Source organism: Nicotiana tabacum, chromosome 1 (genome assembly GCF_000715075.1).
Source record: "Nicotiana tabacum cultivar K326 chromosome 1, ASM71507v2, whole genome shotgun sequence".
Classification (NCBI taxonomy): domain Eukaryota; kingdom Viridiplantae; phylum Streptophyta; class Magnoliopsida; order Solanales; family Solanaceae; genus Nicotiana; species Nicotiana tabacum.
The window spans coordinates 215,670,692-215,697,638 of NC_134080.1; the positions used below are offsets into that span (position 1 = coordinate 215,670,692).

Genomic DNA, 26,947 nt, shown 5'->3' on the forward strand with positions numbered 1-26,947 from the left:
TCACAAAAAACTAAAAAACAACCCAAAAATTATATTCATGTCCAAACACAACTCTAATTTTCAAATATCATTTTTATTTGAAAAAAAAAAATCACTTTTTTTTTTAGGAATTTTACAATTCTTATGTCCAAACGCCCACTACGGTAAGGCAGCCAGTTAGTCCCAAGATGGTTGAGCGGCTGGTTGTAGAATTATAGTAGTAACAACATGAGATATCAGGTTCAAATTTAATATAATACTCGGTGCGAGTCCATTTGATCGTTCAATAAAATTAGTTAAGGTGTATATAAACTGATTTTGATATTATTGCATCTAACAAAAAGATGGTCATTCATTCACTGAAAAGAAGTCAAGGAAGATGTTATTGCATCTAAAAAAAAGATGGTCACTCACTCATTTGCATCTGCTGAATGTGCTATTACTCTCACATAAATAAACTCGTATTTGAAATTTATGTAATAGTTCAACCCACTAATGATATTGTCCGCTTTGGACCTAGACCCGCACGGTTTTAAAACGCATCACTAGAGTCTAAGGCTAGTCTACTTATATAACTACATCTATCCCGTGTCGTGTTTGATTCGCTTGGGTGTCACATACACCCCCTTAGAAGGACTCAACGTCCTCACGTAGGTTTGCCCCACCATCGTTCAAGGTTGCACGCATATGTAATAGCTCAACCCACTAGTGATAAAATTACTACTAATGGTACTAAACAATATGTACTAGTCATTACAGTAACCAAGTAGAAGTTTTGTCTAAAGAATAAGTTCCCTTAAACTAGAAATTAAACCAATATTATAACCAGTTTAGGAACATCCCGCGCTGACAATTTTAGCATATCTTGGCAAAAATTCAGTACACTGTTCAAGAGATCAAAGTAATGAAGTTAATCAATTAAAAAACTTACGTACTATAGTTAAGCACCGACAATAAGTATGATACTCATAAAACTTTCAACAGCTGCACTTCAAAAATTAGAGGCTCCTTCACATGAGACATAAGGCTACGCCTTGGCCCAAACTGCAACACGACAAATATCCGTTTGATGAACCAATAACATCAACTACAGTCAGATATCTCTATAACAACATTCCTATATAATAGTCATTCACTATAAAAACCGAGTTTTTCTCGGAACCCATTATTATATTATGTTATAATATATGTCCTCTATAACAACATTTCACTATAGCAGCCAAAAAATTTCAGAACAAACGACATTGTTATAGAGAGGTTTAACTGTATAAAGCAGAAAAGGAACATAGAATCATAGATTCAGTTAGTTGGAGAGTGTAGGATAAGGGCACCAAAAGGATGTTAAATGAATAAATTTCTGAGAACACATACCTCTTCAGGTACTGGTTTTAAGTTTTCATTGATGTATCCTACCGAAGGCGGTATCAGCGCTCTTCTTTTTCCTGCAGTACAGGCCTTACAGCTCAAACAAATAGAACTTATATTAAAAAAAAAAATGGCCAATAAGTTTTCCCTGAGGTCCTGTCATTTACTATGGTTTGAATATATTTTGCAAACAAAAAGTGAATAAATTCTTAAAGAGTAGGCACAACCTCCAGGCTTCATTCCAATCAAGACTTCCTTCAGACCTTCAATTATCTGCAGATTCACAGACTTAGTATGAAAAACAAGAAAAAGGAGCAACCCGGTGCACAAAGCATCACGCATTCACGCAGGGTTCGAGGAAGGACCGCACCCCTAATGCAAGCATTAGTGGCTTCCGCGGCTCGAACCTGTGACCTATAAGTCACACGGAGACAGCTTAACCGTTGCTCCAAGGCTCCCCTTCAATAAAGAAAACAAGAATGCAGTTAATTATCAACTATCCCCCAACCCTTCCCAAACTAGACATATAGAAAGAAGAGGGGAGAAATGCAGCTATGACTAATGATGGCGAGAAGACACAGACAACGTAGATATCCTTAACCTCAGCAGTCTTGATGGCAGGGGAAAGTGAAGGAGAAGAAAGGGGTAATGCAGCTACTATGTTCTATGCTAGGAGGGACGACATGGTCAACGTTAGAAACGTTTGAGCGCAGTACATCTTTATCATCACCAGTTGACGGCAGTATAAATTTTATATCTGAAAGATTAAAACAGTACAGGTTGTTGCTCAGCAAGACAGCAGCTTGTCCTGGCAGCACAATACGTTGCCTAAACAATGGTTATTCTTCTTGTTAATTTGTTACTAGTTTAGCGTACTTCTAAGTTTCTCTGCATTTCGTCTCTCCGCTTTTTTTCTTCTGTGTGACCTTCGACAATACGTACCAAGACATTTCTAGCATGTCTTTAAGAAATTGTAACCTTATAGGAAAAAAGATTATTTTTGAACTCATCAAGAAACCTTGTCTACAGACTACAAGTTACCTCTTAACACCTATTTGATTAACCAAGTGGCTCTATTTGACCACCCATTTTGAAGGCACAAATGACAACAACAACAACAACAACAACAAACCCAGTAATTTCCCAGTCCAGAGGCGGAGTGAGGCGGAGCCAGGATTTGGAGCTTGTGGGTTCGAGATTCTAGTTCGTTTATGTTATTGGGTTCTAAATTAACAATTTATACATATTCAATGGATTTTTAAAGATAAATACAGGGTTTGCACCAAAGTTACTGGGTTCGGCCGAACCCGCAAATCCTATGCTAGCTCCGCCCTTGTTTCCCACAAGTGGGGTCTGGGGAGGGTAAGATGTACGCAGTTAATAGAAAAATAGATGCAATATAACTTCTTGACAGCTTCCAGCCATGCCACATAATGGATATCAGAAGGTTGCTGTCTGACCTTTAAGATGTTCTATTTTTAGCCCGAAGCTATAACAAAAATGGTAACCTGTGTATCATCCAGAGGAAGTATGACAGGGGCACTTTCTCCGCTGAATTGGTCCACCGTACTACATTGAAGCAAAATGAAGAAGTTCAATGTCAATTCCACAAAATAGAAGAAAGCATGACATGGATTTACTGACGAACAAATATCTGGAGGAGCAGAATATAAACTGAAAACAGTACCTGTGGACAAAATATCCATTTGATCGTCGGCAGACATAATTAATTTCGACGATATCTCCTTCATGAGCCTCTGGTCCTTCCCCTTCAACAACATCTTTAGAAGACCCAACAACTCATATTAATACTCAGAAATATAAAACAAGAACGACACGGACAGATTGATGTGCCTCCTCTCAGCATAATATTTTTACGCTTGTCACGATATCACTGACTTCTTCATTAAATTGAACTTATGACTGTAAGGAAGGAGATCATTAAACAGTTACTTTTTCAATAAAAGTTGCTTTTCCTCTTAACTTTCTCGCTGGGTTAAAATCTACAATTCTTATCCTGTATGCTGTATGCATGCTCCAAACATTAAATACGTGAAACTGCAGCACGTCAAATGTGAAAGCAAGTGATCATGTTCCATTCAATTATAACATCTTCAAGCTCTAAAATGATCAAAGGAGTCGTGAAGAAAACTCAACTGGACTCGTGTAAACTCAACCTTGACTTGTTTCTTCAATAAAGAAACACACACCAGACTATTTACTTCAATGATTAACCAAATCAAGCTCGTCAAAAGTCATATTCACGAATGTATATTTATTCGCCAAACATAAGCCTATATGTATTTCCCAAATTATTGAAATTGCGTCCAGCTTATTAAACATTTTAACTTCGTAATATACAATTTCCTTTGTCACTTTCATTTAGAACATATTTATAGTAGGGATACTTGATAATGAAATCAAACAACAAATTTACACCTTTATTTCAATGTTCCCACATCCCAGCCCTGGATTCATCATTGTTACCCCTTCTCTTCCCACAACTCTTTTCTACTTTGTCACTTAAGATTCTTCCTCCTAATGCTCTCAATTCTTCCTAAACAGCTAAACCTGCAAGTAAGAAAAACATTGGTCCTACCACCAGCAATGAATATCTTTTTCTTTCTTGACGCTAAAAGTCCATGCAGTTGTTTGAGATTTCAACAAAGTTGTTCTCCTCCTTGTTTGCTAAGTTTGATGACTATCTGTCGAGGGCATGTTTGGTGTGTTTTTGTGTATCTATGTGAAGTCAATTTTCCTAGAATCGGCTTGAAATTGAATGGTTTGGCTTACTTGTAGAATTTAGAGCTTATGAGTATTCCCCCGAATTAGGATTCAGGATTTGATGATATTGTCCCAAACAAGCCAAGCTAAGCTGGTGTTTGAGCTAATACTATCCATTAATAAGTCAAATAGCAATTAACCTACAGCCAGGGTTGTTATTAGCTCCAAGTAAAACTAATCAAATATCTCAATTAGAAAACATCTTATAAAATTCAGTCAGACCTCTCTATAACAGCATCGCTATATAACACTCATTCACCATAAAAGCCAAGTTTCTTTGGAACTAATATGTTATAATATATGTTCTCTATAATAGCATTACGCTATAACAACCAAGAAAATCCGGAACAAATAAGGCTGTTATAGAGAGGTTTGACTGTATTTATTTAATAACCTTAAAAGGGGATGTACCTTGTATTCTCACTCCACTAGCAAGCTTTAGAGTCCTGAATGCTTCAAATCCAAATTAACAACACCATTAAAATAATGACAGCACTTATTCTAGGCCATATAGACAATTTAATTGTGGAGATTAAAGAAATGGAAACAACATTTACCGGATAACATCAGGTTCTTTCATCTCCTGAACTGGAGCAGATAAGACAGGACGAATACTAATGAAGATGGGACTCAATCCAACAAGTTGCAGAACTGACCTTCTTAGCAACTTTTTGACATTTAGAGATGGCATTCTTTGATCTGAGGCTTTAGGTGCAGCAATCTTACAATGATCAGAGTCTCTAAAACTGTTAGCATAAACAAGTTATAAATTACAAGTAGGATTAAGCAAATGACACATTTAATATTCTTCTTCTTTTTCTTCTTTCTTTGTCTTCTTCTGTTTTTTTCTCTAACTACAAAAATTCCATTCATCCATAAACTGGACCATCTTGCATCAGGTTTGTAAAATCTAGGCTCCAACTATTCCGTGCTGGAGCCGCATGTATTGAATCGCCTCTATACAAAAATTACACTGTACTAGTGGTGGCAAAATAGTTAAAAGAAAATAGTTATGCACCCATGTTTTCCATTTAAAAACGGGTTGGATAATAAACTTTTTAAAAAATGGTCAAATCTGGATAAGAATCATATTATCCACTTAAAAAATGGATAATCAATGGATAACTAATGAGATTAACTATTACATTTATAAAGCCTCAAATTGGGGGTTCCTCGAGTTTGAAAGACTAGGTATTCTCCCAAAAGTGATCATATTCAAGAAGTCATGCATAATATAGATACCATATTATCCGCCGGATAAAATTTTTTATTTGTATTAAATATGGGCCAGATTGGATGATTTATCCGTTTTGCATTACCCGTTTTTCGACCCGCCGTATCCGACCCGATCCAGCCGTTTGCCACCCCTGCACTGTGCAACAGGATATAATAATTTTTTGTATATATAGATTTTTGAATCCCCTTGGATTTTTTTTACAAAAAGCTTCTAGTGCAGTGGCAAAAGTGGTTCAGAAATATTAGGGATATTGGTCCTTGTGATATATGGTTAAGCACATTCAATTAACTATAATGTGCACTTTTGATCCCTATGCTTGTGAATTTTCATAGATTTAATGAATAATTAACCGTTTAAACTATTTAATAACTAAAACAATAGTCTTTTCTGTCATATGACCATCAAAAAAGCGGATTCAGGGTTTTAAATCGGTGCATATAGTACTTTTAACCACTACTCCTTCCCGATAATAGATGCGAATTTAATATAAATATGAATCTACATCATGAAACTAACGATTTCTGGTTAACAAACAACTACATAAACTAAAAAGTATTCCGAAGCCAAGGCGGAGCTGGGATTTCAACTTCATGTGTTTTTAGAATAACGACTTTAAATGCTAATAACTTGGTTCTAAATTTAATATTTATACATATTTAATAAAAAAATTATTACAAATACAGTATTTGAGCAAAAGCTAATGGATTCAGCCGAACCCGTATTCGGCTTCTAACTCCGCCCTTGTTCTGAAGAACACTAATTAAAGCAATCGAAGTTGAAGATAAATGAGAATGCTCGTTACCATGGGCTTTGGGACGCCAAGAAACGTCTGAATTGGAGACTGGCTTGAAATTGAGGAGCTTCCATTGTCGATTGAAGGTTACCAATGGAGCAGCTAAGTGGTGGGGAACTTTTTTTCCACATTAAGGGATAAGAATGAAACAAAAGGTGGTAGCATATATGGCGTTTGGACCATTTAATTTAAAGACCCAAATATTATTTTAATATTTTTATATTATGATGATTATTAGTAAATGGAGTAATATTTAGTGTAAAAGTTTAAATTAATTCAATGATAGAAATCTTAGGAATAGAAGGGCGAATTGCACCAATAGCCACTCTTAAGCATATTGTTTAAAATATATTCATAATGTATAATGTATAATGTATTTAAAAATTAACCAATTCACCCAAATTTCATAACTAAGTATCCTAAATTTGGAAATTCGGGACTTAGCGTCTTGAATTTTTGAGCTACTAATTTGAAATTCAGGACATAAGATTCGAAGTTTTGGACATAAATTTCGAACTTTAGGGCACGATGTCCTAAAGTTTAATTTTGAGGTTTAAATTCTAGGACGTCTTGTCCTCAAGTTTGAGCGAATTTATTAATCTTAAAAACATTGTAAATATATTTTAAACAACATGATTAAAAATAACTACATGATGTCATTTCCACGATAGACTCATTAAGTTGATTTTGGATCCATATCTAATATCTAACTTGAAGACTCTTTAATTTCAAATTGTCATTTTGCTCCTACTGATATTATCTTATGTGTTTGGTCAAGGTGTTAAAATTAGCTTGAAGCATTTTGGAAATTGTAGTTTTGCTTAGCTAATTTATTTGAAGAGTTTATTTTTTGACCAATATTTTTTAAAATGTATTAAGAATCAAATTATAAAAAAAGAATATGCATATAAGTTGAGTCTATTTATCAATTAGCATGATGACTCAAAAAAATAATTAATTACTTATTTTTATGAATAAATAAATGTTATTATTTAAAAGATTAATGAACATGCATATTGTAATTTTTAATTTAGTTTAACTTCTTAATGGAATATGTGTATAGGTCAAAATCTACCTCAAGGGGATTTAGCACCGAGTGGTATTATAGAAAGTGATGTGGCCAAGATCGACTAGTAAGCAGTGGGGCTCGTAGTTGGGCGGTCAATAACGGTCGAGGTTAAGTATCAAAAACAGTACTAACGGCTAGTTTTTGTAATAGGATATTTAAGAGAATATTTCATTGAATATTCCCTGACAGTACTAACGGCTAGTTTTTGTAATAGGATATTTAAGAGAATATTCATTGAATATTCCCTGTATTTGTACTTTTAGGGTTAACTAGGGATATGTCCAATATAAATAGAAAAAGAGATAGGGGAAAATGGTATGTAATATTAAGTTTGATAAGAACACTTTTTGAGAAGAAGACTCTCTCTCTACAAAAGATACAAACACTACCTTTTTACTAAGATTCTACCATCAATTATTCCATTAGAACCGAGAATAGTTCCAATATTTTAGGATTTGTCTGTCACTCATCACTATCAGAAAGAAGAATCATCCACCTCATTCAATGTTTGGTGAATCATTCTCCTTGTTTACATTAATGTCATTTATTGTTATTTATTGTTTGATATTCTTCAATCATCACTCAAATCTCTTGGAATATTAAATGCACACTGCATTTAATCCCCCACTAACGTTGTTTTGCGTTATTTGTGTTAACCGGTTATAAATCTAGAGATATTATCATTAACCAGGTTTAACCCCTCATTACATAAGATTAATTAGTTTAACCGAAGATTTACACTTTTTGGTCAAACAATCTGGCGCCGTCTGTAGGGATTTCCTAGTTAAATCTTTAGTTTTTTCTAGATTTATAACTATCACGGTTTACAAAAAAAAAAAAACTCCTTTTTCCTTGTACACACGGATCTGACATGGCAGGTAACAGAGAAGAAAGAATGAGGGTAGTGGTTGACCTCACCACCAATCTCTTGAACACCATCAATGAGGTTTCTGAGACAGAAGGTGACGACATAACGCCTAATGCCTCCCCCCACGCGAAGTGGGTCACCCCTCCCTCACGGCAGTATCACAACATCTCGCGGTAAAAGAGCTTCCACATATACAACGGAAGAGACGCCACCAGCAGTAAAAAAGTCTAACTAACACGCTAACTGGCATACTCAACAAGCCCGCCCAGGAGACCGTAAGAGAAAATGTAAGGGCTTACATTACACCAACAGCGGGCGAGCAGCACGGCCATTTCCCTCGCTCGATTCATTCGAGTAAGAATGACTTTACCAAATGTATTGGAAGGAATGGTCGTAGCATATTTCCAAAACGGGCTGAGCAGGAATGGTTCAAGGGCGACCAGAAAGTTATTATGTCGGCTTATGAAATATCCTCCAACCACTTGGGGTGAAATTATAGGTGTTAAACGGGTGGGCCGGGCCAGGTTACTATTTTTTGGACCCGTACGGGTTACGGTCCGGGCCGGTTATGGGTTGGGGCTTAACGGGTTTAACGGGTTCATCCGGGTAAAAATTGAACCGTAAGGGTTACGGGTTAACGGGGCCGGGCCAGGTTTAGTGTATTTTTTTTTTTTGTATTTTGTATAACTATTGTAAGTTATATTAATAATTTGTATTAATTTAAAGATTACAAGTTATATTAATACAAAAGTATTAATATAAATTGCAAGTGGTACATTTATTTCAAAATTCAAAATTAAAGTTTGCATTTAAAAAGTAAATTAACAAAAAATAGTAAAACTAAATTTTCATGCATAATAAATTAACAATACTTCAAATTAATCTAACAAACTAAAACATTAAGCATAAATACGTCTAATAATTTTAAAATAACACAAATTGTCTTAAAATCTTAAATACGAATTTCCGGAGGACGCTCAAGACAATACTTTATATGCTTCCTTAAACTGCATGTGCCAGACTTTGAACGAAAATTTAAGACTTGACCACGGTTCTTGCACTTTACTTTCTGACCTTCTTCATTTTCTTCTACTACCTCAAAGTGTTGCCAAACATATGAGCGCACTCTAGAAGTACGAGGCATGATTTAAATTGAATTGAGATTTGAGAATTGAGAATTTGAGATTGAGACTTGAAATATTGAAAATTGGAGAATGAGAGAACGAGAGAAATTGAGATTGAGAAATGAGAGTTGAGTGAAGAAATGAAGAAGAGGGGAGTGTATTTATAGTTTTAGAGAAGGTTAATTTTGTAAATTGAAAAAGGTTAAATTTTAAAGAAAAAATAGGCTATTAATGCAATTAACCCGTCGGGCAACGGATCCCTGCCAGGTCTGACCGTTGCCAACGGTTAGTGGGCCCCACTTAATTCAAAATTTAACCGGTACATGGTACTGTTCACGTGGACCGGATTTGACCCGTCTGGTTAACCGTTACCAAAATTTAAACAGACCAACCCCCTCTACCCCTCCTACCCAACCCCTATGTACCGGGCTGGTCCGGTTCCGGTTTTAACCGATCTGGGCTGGTCCGGTTACGGGTCAACCCGGCCCGTTAGACACCTTTAGATGAAATACATAACGCCTACTGTATCGTTGTCCGTGCAGACGAGGACGACCTAAATAGGCCAACTCATTGGTTGACCTCGGTACAGGCCGAGTCCAGGGGGGATCAAAGAAACAATGTCAGGAAAGATCTCGCAGCTCCACAATCTAACCGAGAACGATATCAGCCGTATATTAGAAGTGCCATCATGCCCCCTCACGCTGCGAAGAGGGTCCACCTAGATCAAGGACAGGGACTCACCGGAACGAGAGAGATATGCCCCATTTGTTATCCGCTCATATTTTTTATGTATCACCTTCAGAAATAGTGTACGCATTGGAGAAGTTCGGACCAAAAGTAAGGTGGCCACAAAAGATAAGGCCAGATCCATGCACCTGAAAGTCGGACGCCCTGTGCGAGTTCCACCGGGAGCAAGTCACAAGACTGAGGACTGCATCGCCCTAAGGCAGGAGGTCGTGAACATGCTTCGCCATGGACACATCAAAGAATTGCTGAGTGATCGGGGAGGACCAACTTTGCCCGAGGACATGAACAGCACCAGGGACCACCGAAAAAACCCTCACCAACCCGCACCATTCAAATGATCATCGGGGGCGGCGACGACGCTTCAGTAACCAACGTAAAGTTTACCACAACCCACAAGCTCAAACTGTTGATCACTCACGAACGATATGACGAACTCGAAAAATGTATCATCTTTGATAAGTTAGATACCCACGATTTGATTTTCCCTCATTGTGATGCCCTAATTATCACTTTACGCATATTCGATACAGATGCGAGACGCATTATGGTAGGTGATGGGAGCGGCGCGTGTATTATCTACCCTAGAGTACTTGCACAAATGAAACTCGAGGATATGATAGTGCCGCAGTGCATCAGGCTAACAGGTTTTAACAATGTAGTTGAACGAACATGTGGAGAAATCACACTCCCGTCCTGGCCGGCGACGTCACTCTGGAAACCACATTCCACACCATGGACCAGGATACGGCGTACAACGCTATAATAGGCCAACCCTAGATACACGCCATGAAGGTCGCCCCCTCCAGTTTGTACCAGGTTATCAAATTCCCAACCCCATGGGGAATATTAAGCATACGAGGAAAACAACGTACATCTCGAGAATGCTACCACAGCGCCCTGGATTGTACGACCATCCAACAAATGAAGGCCAAAGCAAAAGAGGCATAGCAATTAATAGGGCCGAGGTCGAGTTGCGATGAAAATGAAGACGTCATCAGAGATCCCGAAACAGTAGAAGCCACAGAATCAACCATAGAAGACCTCGATCCCGTCCAGCTTGATGACAACGATCACAGCAAGAAAGCCTACATCGGTTGCAAGCTCCAAGAACCAGATAAATTCCGTCAATTCTTAACTGCTAACGCGGACTTATTTGCTTTTAGCCATGCAGATATGCCAGTATCTCGAAGGAGATCGCTACACACAAATTGAATGTCGACCCATTCCACCCCGCGGTGAGGCATGTTAGGAGGAAGTTCAATTCCTCAATAAACGATGCAGTATGCGAGGAGGTTGAAAAGTTATTGGAGAATGGCTCCATCGGGGAGTTTAACCATTAAAAATTACAATAACAAAAAAAAAAAGTCCGACTAAAGAAAAATATTGGTACTCCTACAATAATAATGTAAAAGAAAATAGAGCAAAATATGTGTTGAATACATAATTGGTTGAACAATTAAAACAAAAGACCCTTCTATATTTTAAAATCAAATCCTTTTTCTAGCGGCGCACAGAAATATTATATATTTAAAATATTGTTACTTTAATCATTTCTCCTCCTTTACGGTTAGTATAACGTAGATAAACAATAGATCGTTTGCTTTAAAATCAAAATATCCCAAGAATCAAGATTAACCAAGATTATAATATGAATAACTTATAGCTTTTACATTAGATAAGTTATAACCCGATGTAACATTAATTAATCTTTATTTTAGCTAATACCTCCAACTAATTGCAGAATAAATTTAATCTTAAATAGAATAACCTACCTAATCTCTTAAACCAAACTGCCCCTAACAATACGGAAATTTATTAGACAATTTTGAAATCAAAAGCACTTAATTCTTTGAAGAGCTACTTTCTTAGCTTTTGGTTAAAATTAAAAAATATCTCTTATGTTAGTACTTAAAACTTGGTCAAACACGTATTTTTCTAAAATATTTATTTTTCTTCTTCCGAATAATAGGAACACTACATTTGGCCTTTTAAATGCTTGGCCAAACATGTTACTCCATCCGTTCACTTTTATTTGGCATGTATACTAAAAATAGATTTTTATTTTTACTTGTCACTTTACGCATATCAAGAAAAGATAATTTTTTTTAATTATACCCACAATATTTATTATTTCAAATTATTTTCTCAAATTTAATAAAATATGCATCAATTAATATGAGTATCATGTTAAATTATGTACTTTATTTATTATTTCTTAAATGACGTGAAAAGTCAAAACGTGCTAATTAAAAGTGAACAGAGAGATTATTTAAGTAAGATCATAAATTTAAAATTATTTCTAATAACTATATCTAAATTATACTTATATATCAAAGGTCATTATTTACTTTTTTTTTTAAATTTTTAAAAGGAAACAAAGAGAATACTTAATAAATCTGATAGTCCAGAAGGTTCTGAATTACTTGGCAATAGAAGAGTCTAGAAACCCAATACACATCGATATAAACACCCTGCTCCTTCACCAATCTCTCTATCTTTGCTTATTCTACTGTTCTCTCGCCTTCCTCAACCCTAATTTCTCTCCGCTTTGCTTTCTACAATCGTTGACGTAGCAGCGGCATCGCTAGATCGCAATGGCGGACACAGAGACCTTTGCTTTTCAGGCTGAAATTAACCAGCTTTTGAGTCTTATTATCAACACGTTCTACAGCAACAAGGAGATTTTTCTCCGGGAACTTATTAGCAATTCTTCTGATGTAAGTCAATTCTCTTTTTGATATTCCATGTGAATTTGTAATTGCATTGTCTATTTAACGCGATAAGCTCTGTATATTTGATTTTGCTCATATATTAGATGCTTGTTTGTTTGATGATTTGAGTTTTTTAATAATGATTCTGAGCATTTGTTTTTTGATGATTTGAGTTTTTTTCCGTACTCTGATAACTAGATCGTATATTTTAGGTTCTGTTTGATGATTTAATTTTTTTTTTAATTTATGATTTCAGTTTTTCTTTGATTATTTGAACTATGTTTAATTTATGATTTGAGATTTTTCCCTACTCTGATAACTAGATCGTTTGGTAGTTTAGGTTCTGTTTGATGATTTGAGTCCTTATTTATTTATGATTTCAGTTTTTCTTTGATGATTTGAGCTTTTCAAATTTATGATTTTAGGTTTTTTTCTAAATGATTTGAGTTTTTTTCCCGTATTCTGATAACTAGAGCTTTTGACAATTTAGGTTCTGTTTGATGATTTGAGCCTTTTTTATAAATTAAATCACACAATTGCCTTGGTCTTAAAAAGAACAGGTTGATAAGTGCTTGATATCTATCTGTATTTGGAGTTACGTTGTCTTTTTGTACATTGAGAATTGTTTGTGAACGCTCCCTATAGTTGATTCTGCTCTTATATTAAATGCAATGATTTTTTCTGACTTAATGTTAGTTGTTTGATTGCGGATGCCTCTATAATTGATTCTGATCATATATAAGGTGCATGATTTTATCTTTTTTTTTTGTTTGTAATTTAATGTTCAAGTTTTTTGATCGTGGGTGCTCTCTGTAGTTAATTCTGCTCATATTGTAGATGTATATGTGTTTGTGATTTGATGTTAGTAGTTTGAGAAACAACAGATCTGGCTCGATGGATGTGATTAGGGGCTATAAACCTGGGGTTTGGAGATATTTTTTGTTCTCTGAAAACTAGATCGTTTGTCAGTGTCCTGTTTGATTATTAGAATATTTTTCTTTAAGATTATAATCACGAAACCTGCCTGGTTCCTTACATGAATGGGTTGACAAGTGCATAGATTTTTTTGTTCTGTTATTCATGAATCAGATATTGGCATGTACAAATTTAAGATGTATATATCATTACAATGTTGATCAGGGTGTTGATCTATTGTTTTGTTAATGAGTATGCACTGACCGCACCTGGTAGGAAAATTTTGTTTATGAATCATGTGGACTTTTTGTTTAGTATTTTGAGGCGTACATTAAAGACATTTGTTTATAAGGGAAATCTTGGAGCCCTAGAAGCTGAATTTGCTTGTTCCAGATTGATTAAGCTGAAGGGGATGTTGTTCAATGTATCAATTAGTAAAACTTTAATCTTGGATCGATTCTGTGCATGTCTTGGAGTGTCTTACAAACCAGTGTTATTCTTGTCAAAGACTTTTGTTGTGTGTCCGTGTATGTTATATTGTATGATATGATGAACTATTCATTTACTTATGTCTCAAATATGTATGAAATGTCTGATTATGTTGTGATAATTTATGAAAGGCTTTGGACAAGATTCGCTTTGAGAGCTTGACCGACAAGAGCAAGCTTGATGCTCAACCTGAACTCTTTATCCACATTATTCCTGACAAGACCAACAATACCTTGACTATCATTGACAGTGGTATCGGTATGACCAAGGCTGGTAAGTTGGAGTAATTTGTGGAAGTACTTGGTGCTTAAACTGCATTACATTGCAACATACTCATCCTGTTTGTGTTAATGCAGATCTGGTGAACAACCTTGGTACAATTGCAAGGTCGGGGACTAAGGAATTTATGGAAGCTCTTGCAGCTGGTGCTGATGTTAGCATGATTGGGCAATTTGGTGTTGGTTTCTATTCAGCTTACTTGGTGGCTGAGAAGGTTATTGTGACAACAAAGCACAACGATGATGAACAGTATGTTTGGGAGTCTCAAGCTGGTGGTTCATTCACTGTCACCAGGGACACTTCTGGGGAGAACCTCGGTAGGGGTACTAAAATGACCCTATATCTCAAGGAGGATCAGCTTGAATATCTGGAAGAGCGCAGGCTCAAGGACCTGATTAAGAAGCACTCGGAGTTCATCAGCTACCCAATCTCTCTTTGGGTTGAGAAGACAATTGAAAAGGAAATCTCTGATGATGAGGATGAAGAGGAGAAGAAAGACGAGGAAGGGAAGGTAGAGGAGGTTGACGAAGAAAAGGAGAAGGAAGAAAAGAAAAAGAAGAAGATCAAGGAAGTCTCTAATGAGTGGTCCTTGGTGAACAAGCAGAAGCCCATATGGATGAGGAAGCCCGAGGAGATCACAAAGGAAGAGTATGCTGCATTCTACAAGAGCCTGACTAATGACTGGGAGGAACATTTGGCTGTGAAGCACTTCTCTGTTGAGGGCCAGCTGGAGTTTAAGGCTGTTCTTTTTGTTCCAAAGAGGGCTCCTTTTGACCTCTTTGACACCAAGAAGAAGCCCAACAATATCAAGCTGTATGTTCGCCGAGTGTTCATCATGGACAACTGTGAAGAGTTGATTCCTGAATATTTGAGCTTTGTGAAGGGTATTGTGGATTCTGAGGACCTTCCCCTCAACATCTCCAGAGAAATGTTGCAGCAGAACAAGATCCTTAAGGTTATTCGCAAGAACTTGGTAAAGAAGTGCATTGAGCTATTCTTTGAAATAGCTGAAAACAAGGAAGATTTTGACAAGTTCTACGAAGCCTTCTCAAAGAACATCAAGCTTGGTATCCATGAGGATTCACAGAACAGGTCTAAGTTTGCTGAACTGCTGAGATACCACTCTACAAAAAGTGGTGATGACATGACCAGCTTGAAGGACTATGTGACCAGGATGAAGGAAGGTCAGAATGATATTTACTACATTACTGGGGAGAGCAAGAAGGCTGTTGAGAACTCACCCTTCCTCGAGAAACTGAAGAAGAAGGGCTATGAGGTTCTCTACATGGTTGATGCTATTGATGAGTACTGTATTGGTCAGCTGAAGGAATTTGAGGGTAAGAAGCTTGTTTCTGCTACCAAGGAAGGTCTCAAACTCGATGAAAGCGAGGATGAGAAGAAAAAGAAGGAAGAATTGAAGGAGAAATTTGAGGGCCTGTGCAAGGTGATTAAGGATGTACTTGGTGACAAGGTTGAGAAGGTTGTCGTTTCAGACCGTGTTGTGGACTCTCCCTGCTGTTTGGTTACTGGTGAGTATGGCTGGACTGCCAACATGGAAAGAATCATGAAGGCACAAGCACTTCGGGATTCTAGTATGGCTGGATACATGTCTAGCAAGAAGACCATGGAGATAAACCCAGAGAATGCCATCATGGATGAGCTTAGGAAGAGGGCTGATGCGGACAAGAATGACAAGTCTGTCAAGGATTTGGTCCTGTTGCTGTTCGAGACTGCTCTTCTCACCTCGGGTTTCAGTCTCGATGATCCCAACACCTTTGGTAACAGAATTCACAGGATGCTCAAACTTGGTCTCAGCATTGATGAGGATTCCGGGGATGCAGATGTTGACATGCCAGCACTTGAGGATCCTGAAGCTGATGCTGAGGGCAGCAAGATGGAAGAAGTTGATTAAGTTTTTAGTCTGTAGAAGTTCATTTGATATTCTGTCTCCATAATTCTCTTTTACCCTACCTAGAAAATATGACGCATAAGGTGCCGTTTTTGACAATAGTAGTTCCAATGCAATAGATCTTGTTTTGTTGGCTATTGAAGTTCTCTTTCCATCTGCTGTTGATTGTTTTTTGTGAATGAACTTCTTTTGCCTATGTCTAAAACTTGCGCCCACATATCATTTGGAGAAAATTTGCGTATGAGCTTAAAACAAAACCACCCAGTACTTCCATGTTTTATTGACACTTTCCTTTTGCTGCTTGTCTTCTGCGTATGAGTTTGCTCTTTTCTTTAAGTTGCTGAGAATCATAAACCTTGGGGCTGCCTATACCAGCTTTTGCTAGGAAAAATCTAACAGCATACTATGAGAATTTGAGAATACGGATTAATTACCTTTCTAATCTACCACGATAACCAACTTCAAGAGAGAAATTTATTGCAATACCCCAAGAAGTTGAACTTTTCTGGTAAACTTATTGCTGAGCTTAACTGGCAAATGTTCAAATGATTTTCCCTGTGTGCAAGTCGACATGACATGCAATTCCAACTTGTGGATTTTATGGCCTGATTCCAACTTGTAGATGTCTCAATTTGAATGCACATATAATCAAGCAAATCAATTAATAAGGAGCAAATTGAAACTTACAAGGATACATATTCAACATTTATTAAGTGGCAACAAAAATACACAAGCACTACTCTCAGAATGAATAACAAATCATGAAAATGTTGGAACTCAGAATAGATGAGCAAGACTAGTTATATACTTTCACCTTGAGCTGCAGCACTCAAGTAACAAAACTACTTCCGTAAGCAAGTCCGTTTGCCAATTCCATATCAGGTATCCGGGACTCTTGAGTGAAAGACAAAACTCGGGAATGTAGTCGTAATGTCCCTATTTAAGTGAAAATGACATTTGGGTCAATAAGAACGTGCTATCGACAGAACCAGAATGGGCAAAACGTGATTCTAAATGTGCTACTTACTTAAGATACTGAAGGGTCATATTCTTCAGAAGTGAAGGATGTCGCAGGACCAAATTTCTCCACTCTTCCTTATCAATCTTTCCGTCATGTTTAGTATCAGCTTCTTCAAACGTCTGCCCAAATAAAGCAAACATTGGTTAAGCAGTAAAAAGCTAAATCCTGCAGTTGCTACCATCCAACCACGCCTCCCCCTTCCCAAGGAGAAAAGAGGGATTTCGATAAAGATGAACTATAACAAACATGAGAATGCCCAGGTCTTAGCAAACACATAATTAACATTGAATCAGAAACTACTCAACATTAGTCAAATAAACGAGCAAATTCCTAATACAAAATATCTATAAAATACCATTTTGTGGCATAACGCAGGGGAGAGTTGAAAGAAGAGACTCCAACTCAGAAGTTGAATGGTTTCTCAACAACTTCTTACTGACACTATTGGTATCAAACACTGTCGATATCTCGTCTATGGGAGGAACAAAGCTAAAGATGGTTCCATCCTTAATTCCTCCCCATGCTTTAAATCACCAAATTTTCTCTAAGAATATGATGTGGTTCTGAGAAGATAGAAACAGGATGGGCCGAAACTTCAATGAGACGGACAACAAGCCAAATAATCAAGGGAAACTAGTATTGGACAGATCACTTACTAAACATATATAAATAAGAAAACGCTCCTTCAAATGAAAAAATGATCAAAAATAGCATTTAGTTGTAGGTTGTTTAAATACCTTGTCGATTATGCTCTCAATAATTTCATCTGAAAGGTTCATACCAGTCTCAGCAAGGGTAGCAACCACCATTTGCTTCACCTGCATAACAGATGCCGTTATCTTTTTATGTCATAGGAGAAAAGAAGAGAAGTAAGTCAACACATTAAAACAGACTGACGTTTATATCTATAATTAACAACTTCATATTATGAAAGGTTTACCTCCTGCCTCTCAATGAAGCCTTGTTGCTTGAGATCATATAGCTGAAAAGAAACTACAACAGTAATCTACCATTAGAAGCTGATATGCACAAATTGGAGGTAATCGTCGTTATTCATGTAACCAAGTAACATACACCCAATCTTATCGTCGATAGGAGCATTTGGATGGAAAACAGAGAGCGCACGGGCAAACTCCTCAAAACCCAAGAGTCCATTGTGCTTTGTGTCAAACAAGTCAAACACCTGCAATAAAACGTGTCGGAGTAAGAAGAAATGAAGACAATAAAACCTTGTAGTATCATGCGGTAAAGTTAGATAACAATGAAAGGCTAATGTATGTTTGGAGAACAAACCCTATCAGCAAACAAGCTCTCTTTTTTGCTTGTCTTGAATAGCGCCAATTGAAACTCTTCCTGTAACATAGTGAAAGTTTCAAATTAAAAAGCAAAGCATATTAAACATCTATGCTAGAGAAGTAACTAAACTTAGTGATGGCAGCTTCCAAAAATTGTAACGTTATAAAAAAATGTGAGACTAAACCTTGTTGATCAGCCCATCATCAATTACTGCGCTGCTAATCTTCACAAAAAGCTCATAAAGAGCTTCGATCTCACTGACGCTAACTGCAACAAGAAGGAAGATTATACAGGTCCAGTTACGACATTTATGCTAGCAAAGGAAGTCATGAAACTCATACACATGGTAAGAACGTATATTTCAGAAATCTATATTCTAAATCTTTTACGTATTGACCAGTGTCATTGAGGCACACTTAAAATTGAAGGTAGGTGCAATGTAAGTGGATCGCTTCCCTTGTTAGTAGCACTTTAGGGCATGCATCGAGGCGCTAAGGTGTGCGCTTCAACAGCTACGGACCCAGTTTTGAAGAAGGCAGGACTAAACAAGTAATATATTTGGTATTTGGTAAAGTCATACATATTATTAAGGAAATTATGGATGATTATGACAATGTATATGAAACTAGAATTATAACATGAAAGGCTAGTTACTAAATTGAATTATAAACAGAAAACTAGTTATAAATTTGCAAATGAATCAAAATTCATATGGTTTTATATATTTCATTAATTTCCATTCTTTTAATCCTTTCTTCATTGAAGCACACACTTAAATTACACTTTGCACTAGCTGCTTTTCTGTGTTTTTTTCCCGCCTTTGACAACATTGGCATTGACAAGCATTAAAAGAGAACGGAACATAATAAATTGTGAAAATAGAGAAAGTTATAATTGTAATGATCTTCAAAATCAAAATCATATTTCCCGGATGAGGTAATCATTAAATAAGACAAACCTAGAACCAGATAAACATCGAATTTGTTTTCATCCTCCATGATTTCATTTTACATTCTACAAATAGCGGATAAATCTATATAGATAGGTGTGTCCAGATAGCATACAAACTGTCTCTCGTGCAAGAATCTCGGGATCTTCAAGGCCCGTTGATTGCCTATCACAACAGTGCAACAGGGAAGCACCTAAATGCTTGATCCCCTCTAAACAATGCGACATGGTATTTCCCGACTTCAAAGTTCTCCATAGCTGTTCAACCAAAAAAAATGAAGGTTCGGAAGCGGGAGGAGGAGAAGGAAGCCACTTTAATTGGCTCTAAGAAATCGTTGAGAAGCAGACAAACAGGAAAATTGAACAAACCTCGTGACCATTCTTTGCTATTTTTGACTATGTGAATGTAAAATGCCAAAAGTTCTCGAAGTTTGGAGCTATACACCTGACAAGGAACCCATGTCATCAATTAATAGCGTACGTAGGATTTTTTGTAAGAGGTATCAACATTTGAAGAAGTGAATAAATGAATAAAATTACTATAATGATAAGCGGTGTTATTTTTTACATTTATAGCCCCCCCCCCCCCATTTTCATTTATGTACTAATAGTAAAAATTTCGACGAAGCGGTGTCACGTGACACTGCTTGAGCCCATGTATATCTGCCCCTGTCATCAATACCTCCCCACACTAATAACGAAGCAAGAGAACATGCCCTCTCCGAAGCAAAACATATCTAGGAAAGAAGTTACGTTAAATATCTTCGACTCTATCTTCTTGAGCAATTTAGAATTAGCTATCAAATAGCAATAGCTGGATTTTCATATGCATTAAACAACTTTGCTCTTGTAGAGTCAACCTAATAAGTAGGAAAAAAAGATTGTACTTCTAGATGTGAGTAACAACAGAAATCGGCAATAGTTCACTTTCTTCATAGTTTATGATATGGCTATTAAAAAGATATTAAAAGGGCTATGAAAGAGTGTGTTCATTACGAAACCCAAAAATGCTTCCCATGAGCAAATCTGCCCTCCCAGGATAGGAGTAAGGCTGAGTACATCCTACCCTTCCCAGACCCCACTTGTGGGATTTCACTGGGTTATTGTTGTTGTTGTAATCCCTATGAGCAAATAGTTACAAGCACTGATACATTCCTGATTAGAGCAAACTAACACCTCCAAATTAATGCCAGCCCCCACAAAAAAAAGAACACAAAAGATTCCAATACTCAACAGCTTATGCCAACTTGCCAATTAGTTGCAAATTAAGGAAGGGGAGAATATATTGTATCCAGTTACAATGTAATTTTCGGATGAAAAGGGTTCAGATGCACCCCTTCCGCCCCTAGCTTCGTGCACCATTATATCTTGCAGTTTTCATGATTAGATAGTTGGTGATAACTAGAAAAGTTAAACTTGATTGATAACAACAACAACAACAACAACAACAACAAACCCAGTGGAATCCCACAAGTGGGGTATGTAGAGGGTAGTGTGTACGCAGATTTTACCCCTACCCTAGGACGATAGAGAGGTCGTTTCCAATAAACTCTCAGCTCAAGAAAGAATTAAACTTGATTGATATGATTCCAAGATTTCTTTTCACCCACTGCAGATTTCATTAGCTATGATATTAATGATGATGATCAAGATCCAAGTTATGCCATCTTAAGTGAATTTAAACTCGGAAATGCCCACTCAACAGAAAAAACCTACTAAAAACCCAATCTTTTCTAGAATTAAATATACAACAAAGTCATCAAAGGGCAACAACTAAACCCAATCAATTAACTGATGAGTCAACTGTGATTCAATCCCAAATTAGTTGGAATCAGCTATATGAATCCTCTGTATCCAATCCACTCTATTCAGGTCAATATCTTGGAGAGCTTAGCTAAACGGAAAATATCAGAAAAAAGGCATAAATAAAGACAAAATATTCGGGTAATATTAATAGATCAGTTGGTTGGCTACCTGAACTTTCACTTTGTAATTCCCTCCCCCAATTTCCCCTTCCCCTACTCCCTTTGTATAATATTACGACAATAACATGCTCAGTATTATCCCGCACTGTGGGGTTTGGAGAGGATAGTGTGTACGCAAACCTTACCCCTAACTTGTGAGGATAGAGATGTTGTTTGCAATAGACCCTCGGCTCAGTAAAGCATAAACACCACATCAATGAAAATATAGACAAGAAGGGACAGTCTCCATGTATAATATTTTTAAAAAAATTAAAAAAAACTATCAGACAATATTTAAACTTGTATTTCAGGTCAATTTGACTAAAAGTAAACTGATACTGGAAAAAATATCTTGGATAACTTAGCTAAACTGGAAAAATCAGAAAAAATTGTAGATTTAAAGACACAATCATTATACTTGTATTTCAGGTCAATTTGATTCTAAGTAAACTGAAACTGGAAAACATCTGAAAGAACTTAGCTAAAAAAGGAAATCAGAAAATGACATATCAAAAGACACAATCTTTATACTTGTATTTCAGGTCAATTTGGTTCTAACTGATACTGGAACACACACACACACACACACACACACACACACACACACACACACACACATATATATATATATATATATATATATATATATATATATATATATATATATATATATATATATATACACAATCTTTAGATGGATTAAATCAAGAATTCAAAAAATGATAAAAACCATTAATTCAACATGGATGATTACTGTAAATGGATCTATTAATTTTAGAGAACAAAATAGAATCAGAATACTATGAATTAACATGGGATTAGCTGACATGTATAGAAAAAGAAGAAGAAAAAAAATTACCCTTTTGAATTAAGACAGAAATTTGATGAAATTCAGATTGAAGATACGTTCAACAGATAGAATGAAGTAGATGGGCTTCTTCTTTATTATCTGCAATAACTGTAATTTCTGGTTGCTGTTCTGTGATTACGTCAATATCAGTAATAATTTAATACAATCAAATTTAATCGTGGCCAATGTTGATAGTTTGATATTGACATGTTTCGCCAGCTGTACAAATATATACTCGTTTTCTATACTACACGACATCGTTTCAAAGCTAACCAATTTAATTATTTATCTGAACTTTTAACGTGTGGTTTGATTATTCACTTTGCAATTCGTTCTTCATTTTCTAATGAAAAAATGAAAAATGAACAACAACATTAAGATGGATATGAAGAATTTGAGCAGACTATAACACTTTGGGTGCGTTTGGTTTTAATACGGCTTATGTCGGGATAAGTTGTACTGGTATAAGTTATGCTGTGATTATTTTTTATCCATTGTTTGGTATGTTGTATTAAATATGACAATTGCATAATTTGTAAGAAGACTGCATAAGTTATATCAGTGCTAATTACCTCACCCTCTATAAGGTATAAATTATCCCGATGTTAATTTTAATCCCGGGATAACTTATACCTGGTTTGCTAACCAAACAAAATATTAAGGTGGTATTAAATTTTTATACCAGCACTATACCTCCTTATACCTCATACGTAATGCAAACATTAGTTATGCAGATATTATTTCTTATCTACTGTTTGGTGGTGTATTAAAATTATAATGCATTGCATAATTTTTAAGAAAAATAGTTGTTTATAAAAATGCCCTCCATATTCTCTAGCTTTAAAGGGCTTTAAGGACAATTTTATCTTTAACCATACTAATGCATGCATTAATAGCCTTGGTATTACTAATTCCATGGATTTTACAATGCTAAAACTTTTTCTATTATGATACTGTTAGTAATTTTTTGTTTAACTTTTTTCTTTAATTCAAAATTCACTAGTCGTATTAATTTATAAAATTAATAAAAAAATGGGTACTTGTGTTGTGATTTTCGTAGTTGCCATAATTTCGATCTTTCAATAACAAGCCCCTTCCTTCAATATCGTAATTGGGCCGACCAAGGCAGTGTTTACCCGTAAAACGGTACAGTTAAATTTATACGTGGTTTATAGACAAGTGAATCGATTTGATCCGAGAAAGATAAATAAATTAAACAAGAATGTAAGACTTAGCATTGAAATTAAGATAAGACAGTCGAAATCATGTTTTCAGAAGCAGAGCTTCCGAAGGCAGCACTAACAATATTAATAAGCAAGGAGATAAAATATTATTAAGCTTTGAACAGTGTATTGCATAAGTTTGTTAGAAAATTCGCGTCCTCTACAATGGTTGTTGAGCTCTCTATTTATAATTGCACCTAGGGAACTAGGTCCTGGGATAAGCCCATCTTTAATGACAATTATGAGGGTCATCTTCCGCTGAGCTGATAGCCTACTTGGAGGACTATCGACTTGTCTATTGGGACCTGCGGGTATGAAACGCAGCGTCCCCAGGAAAAAGGGACGTCAGTACGAATAATGTACTGAGTATATAAAGAACATAATAAGTATATAAAAGGCATAAAAGAAACATGGAGTAAATGACTCAACCTGTAAGTCTGGATAACTCTGTACATTATGAAATACTTATAGTGTCATGCATATGCATATGAATGTCATGTCGTGCATAGGTACATATTTCATAACATCATCAAGCCTCTTAGGGCAGCCCATCATATCATATCGGCCACTGTGGGAAAAATCATCAACGTATACCAGCTGATCAGGTGGTGGTGCGTATACACACACACACACACACACACACACACACACACACACACACACACATATATATATATATATATATATATATATATATATATATATATATATATATATATATATATATATATATATACGCGTATATAATGCCATCTGGTCATGGGTCAATGTAAATGAATGCAATGCATGAGAAGTACGTCAATAAAATCTTTCGGAGTAACATAAGACCATTATGCCTCTAATTAATATCATGAAATAGACTTTATCAACTTACGTATTTTCTGAGACCCATGAACAGATGATAGAATAATATGACACATGGGGAATCAAGAACATAAGCATCTCTAGTATTTCTATGAATAGAGTCATTTATGGAAATTGTGTATTTGCTCGTTTCGTTTGTATCGTATAGATTATGTCAAAAGAAAGAAGGGATAGTCTTAACATACCTGAGTCGATTCTCTTGAAAATCCTTCCACCATTCGTCAAACATGATAAAACATGTAACGGCGGATCGAAGTAGGGAAACATCCGTATGATATTCTTGAGAAAGATTACACCGTACTCCCTTAGAATCGCAAAATCCCGTTGCTTTTTTCTAAGAAGCCTCGTAGTACAAGTTGAAGCAAAAATCACGTTCCATCACTTGTATGAGTTTGCTGAAGCACTATATCTTGTTATGAAGATTAGATATGTCTTTCTTTGGATTTTTGAGATGTCTTTTACCTTAGTGAGTGTGGGCCCCGCTAAGGTGATGAGCTGGCCACAAAAAATCCTCCAAATGCCACCTATCCACTTGAATTCAAGAGTCACTAGGTGGGCACAATGTGCTTCCACGTTAATGCACTTAAACTTATCCAAGTTTTCACCCATTTTCCTTAATCAACTTATTAATCCCCCACTAATCCAATAATTAATCAGTTATCCACATAATTAAGAATTATCTCAAATTACTTAAAATAATACTCACTTTTAATACACTTTATACATCTTACTATCATAGTCATGTGGTACCTTGTATGACACTAGTCCATAAATACAGGGTATTTTAGCTCGGGCCGTATTTTATCCCAACATGTCAAACTTTGACAAAAATTCATTTTCTTTGATTTGGTTACCCTTTTACCTTCACGAATTTACTCATCACTTGTTTGAAATAGCATAATGCTTATAATCTCAAAATAATCTCATTCCCGAACCTACGTCGATTAGCTTACGACGAAAATTTAACGTACGAAAATGCGGAATACAACATCTAATTTCCGAGCTTATATTAATTTACTTATGGTGTACATCCACGTAAGAAAATATGAGGTGTAACATCATTCCCCTCTTTGAAACATTCGTCCTCGAATGTTGACTAATGTACTTATTATTTTCAAAACCTATGTCTTCCGAATATTTTAGTACTCTCCTTGACATCTAGGCAACTGTTCTATGAATAATTCCAAAGGCGAGGGAAATCCCCCCTTTAGGCCTCTTTCTCACACCACGCCTTATGGTCAGAATCCTTCCAATCTCATAACTGTTGCTACCTTCTATCATACAGCCTGTACGACTCTGACCTTGTAAGTGCGCTTGTGCGACTCTTCTCTCTTTTTTCCTCCATCTTTTAGCCAATCTCTAGGCCTCACTTTGTAAACATATATAGAGCTTAATAAGATGTCCTCTAGGCATCTATAGGTATACTGAAGTTCTTCGCTCGGTACTTTGTCGAACTTACGAATATTATTATATCTTATTTCATAGACCTGGTTATCCATCCGTATGACTTTACTGCATCAAGGTAGGTAATATTATACCATAACTCTTACTTCGATTTATCGTTATTGAGGTCTGCTACCAAACTCGAGGTTACTTTTGTTGTTTATCGTATATGTATAAATCTAAGTCTTTTAGTACTTCTTCATTATTGTTCATCTTAAGAATGATGGACTAATCTTATCTCATACTTTGAAACTTTTATCCATCCATTATTGATTCACCTCAATATTGATCTACAATCTATCACTGATAACTTGAAACCTCTTAGTAATCACTAGGCTCACATCTCATCGGGGAACATCTGAAATGATTAGACTGATCCACCTGGGGTGATACCATGCTTTTATAGCTGTATTTCATAGCATCCCAATGTGATTCAACTTATGTGGGCATTTTAATCATGTATAATTCATGAAATCCCTTTCTTCTTCTTTTTTTCCATCAAATCATAACTCAATCGAAGGCCCAAACGTCATCCTTTATCTATCACAATTACACCCCCATTCTACTATCAGGGCAGCATTCCATATCTTCTTAATGCCATTAGTCTTCGACTCCTTTGAGTTCATTCAGGCTATACTGAGCTTTGTATAACTTAGAGAAACCATCACATCTTCTTGTTTTCATGGGCTTAATCCTGAGGACTTATCCATTCTTTTCACCTTCTCACTTGCCCTTTCTTATCTTTACTCAGGTCTTCCTAAAACCTTGTCACTTTACCATACTTTAGCTTGCGACCTACACATATCTATTGATATTATTTGCCACATTCCTTCAACTTGCTTGCACCATATATTTTCTTATGTTATTCTGAAACATCAAGCGAGACATCACATCGTCTCCAACTCTTCTTTGCTCTCTTGACTAGATCTCTCGGTACCTAGAAACCATAGGCTGGAAGATATGCTACTGACGATGCTGCTATTATTCCTGAATATTGAATCCCCCCGCTTCTAGTCTTTTATCCAAAGTATGGACTATTCACAACCTTTTGCATTTGACTATTCGTACG

At 36.1% G+C, this 26,947-nt stretch overlaps 3 protein-coding genes across 5 annotated transcripts; 1 reads left to right on the plus strand and 2 right to left on the minus strand.

Annotated features, from left to right (window-relative positions):
* Positions 1–752: 752 nt before the first annotated feature.
* LOC107788652 (peptidyl-prolyl cis-trans isomerase FKBP16-1, chloroplastic) lies at positions 753–6,325 on the minus strand. 3 transcript variants are annotated; one of them, XM_016610345.2, is made up of 9 exons: positions 6,168–6,323; positions 5,448–5,495; positions 4,686–4,874; positions 4,540–4,574; positions 3,032–3,125; positions 2,853–2,913; positions 1,572–1,617; positions 1,351–1,421; positions 753–1,023 (listed from the first exon to the last, which is right to left on the minus strand). In XM_016610345.2, the coding sequence occupies exons 1-9, from the start codon at positions 6,287–6,289 to the stop codon at positions 946–948; spliced, it is 744 nt and encodes a 247-aa protein (XP_016465831.1). In that variant the 5' UTR covers positions 6,290–6,323; the 3' UTR covers positions 753–945. The 3 variants fall into 3 exon arrangements, with proteins under 3 accessions (XP_016465831.1, XP_016465833.1, XP_016465832.1); XM_016610347.2 differs by having other exon boundaries at positions 5,448–5,500; positions 6,168–6,321; XM_016610346.2 differs by lacking the exon at positions 5,448–5,495 and having other exon boundaries at positions 6,168–6,325.
* A 6,061-nt stretch (positions 6,326–12,386) lies between these two features.
* LOC107788653 (heat shock cognate protein 80-like) lies at positions 12,387–16,474 on the plus strand. Its single transcript, XM_016610349.2, has 3 exons — positions 12,387–12,683; positions 14,213–14,354; positions 14,438–16,474. Exons 1-3 carry the CDS (start codon positions 12,561–12,563, stop codon positions 16,270–16,272), a joined length of 2,100 nt encoding a protein of 699 aa, XP_016465835.2. The 5' UTR covers positions 12,387–12,560; the 3' UTR covers positions 16,273–16,474.
* Positions 16,475–16,914: 440 nt separating this feature from the next.
* LOC107788654 (calcineurin B-like protein 3) lies at positions 16,915–22,494 on the minus strand. The gene is made up of 10 exons (XM_016610350.2): positions 22,358–22,494; positions 19,904–19,979; positions 19,651–19,792; positions 18,771–18,853; positions 18,584–18,643; positions 18,365–18,473; positions 18,231–18,283; positions 18,028–18,108; positions 17,297–17,409; positions 16,915–17,205 (listed from the first exon to the last, which is right to left on the minus strand). Exons 3-10 carry the CDS (start codon positions 19,760–19,762, stop codon positions 17,148–17,150), a joined length of 669 nt encoding a protein of 222 aa, XP_016465836.1. The 5' UTR covers positions 19,763–19,792; positions 19,904–19,979; positions 22,358–22,494; the 3' UTR covers positions 16,915–17,147.
* Positions 22,495–26,947: the final 4,453 nt, after the last annotated feature.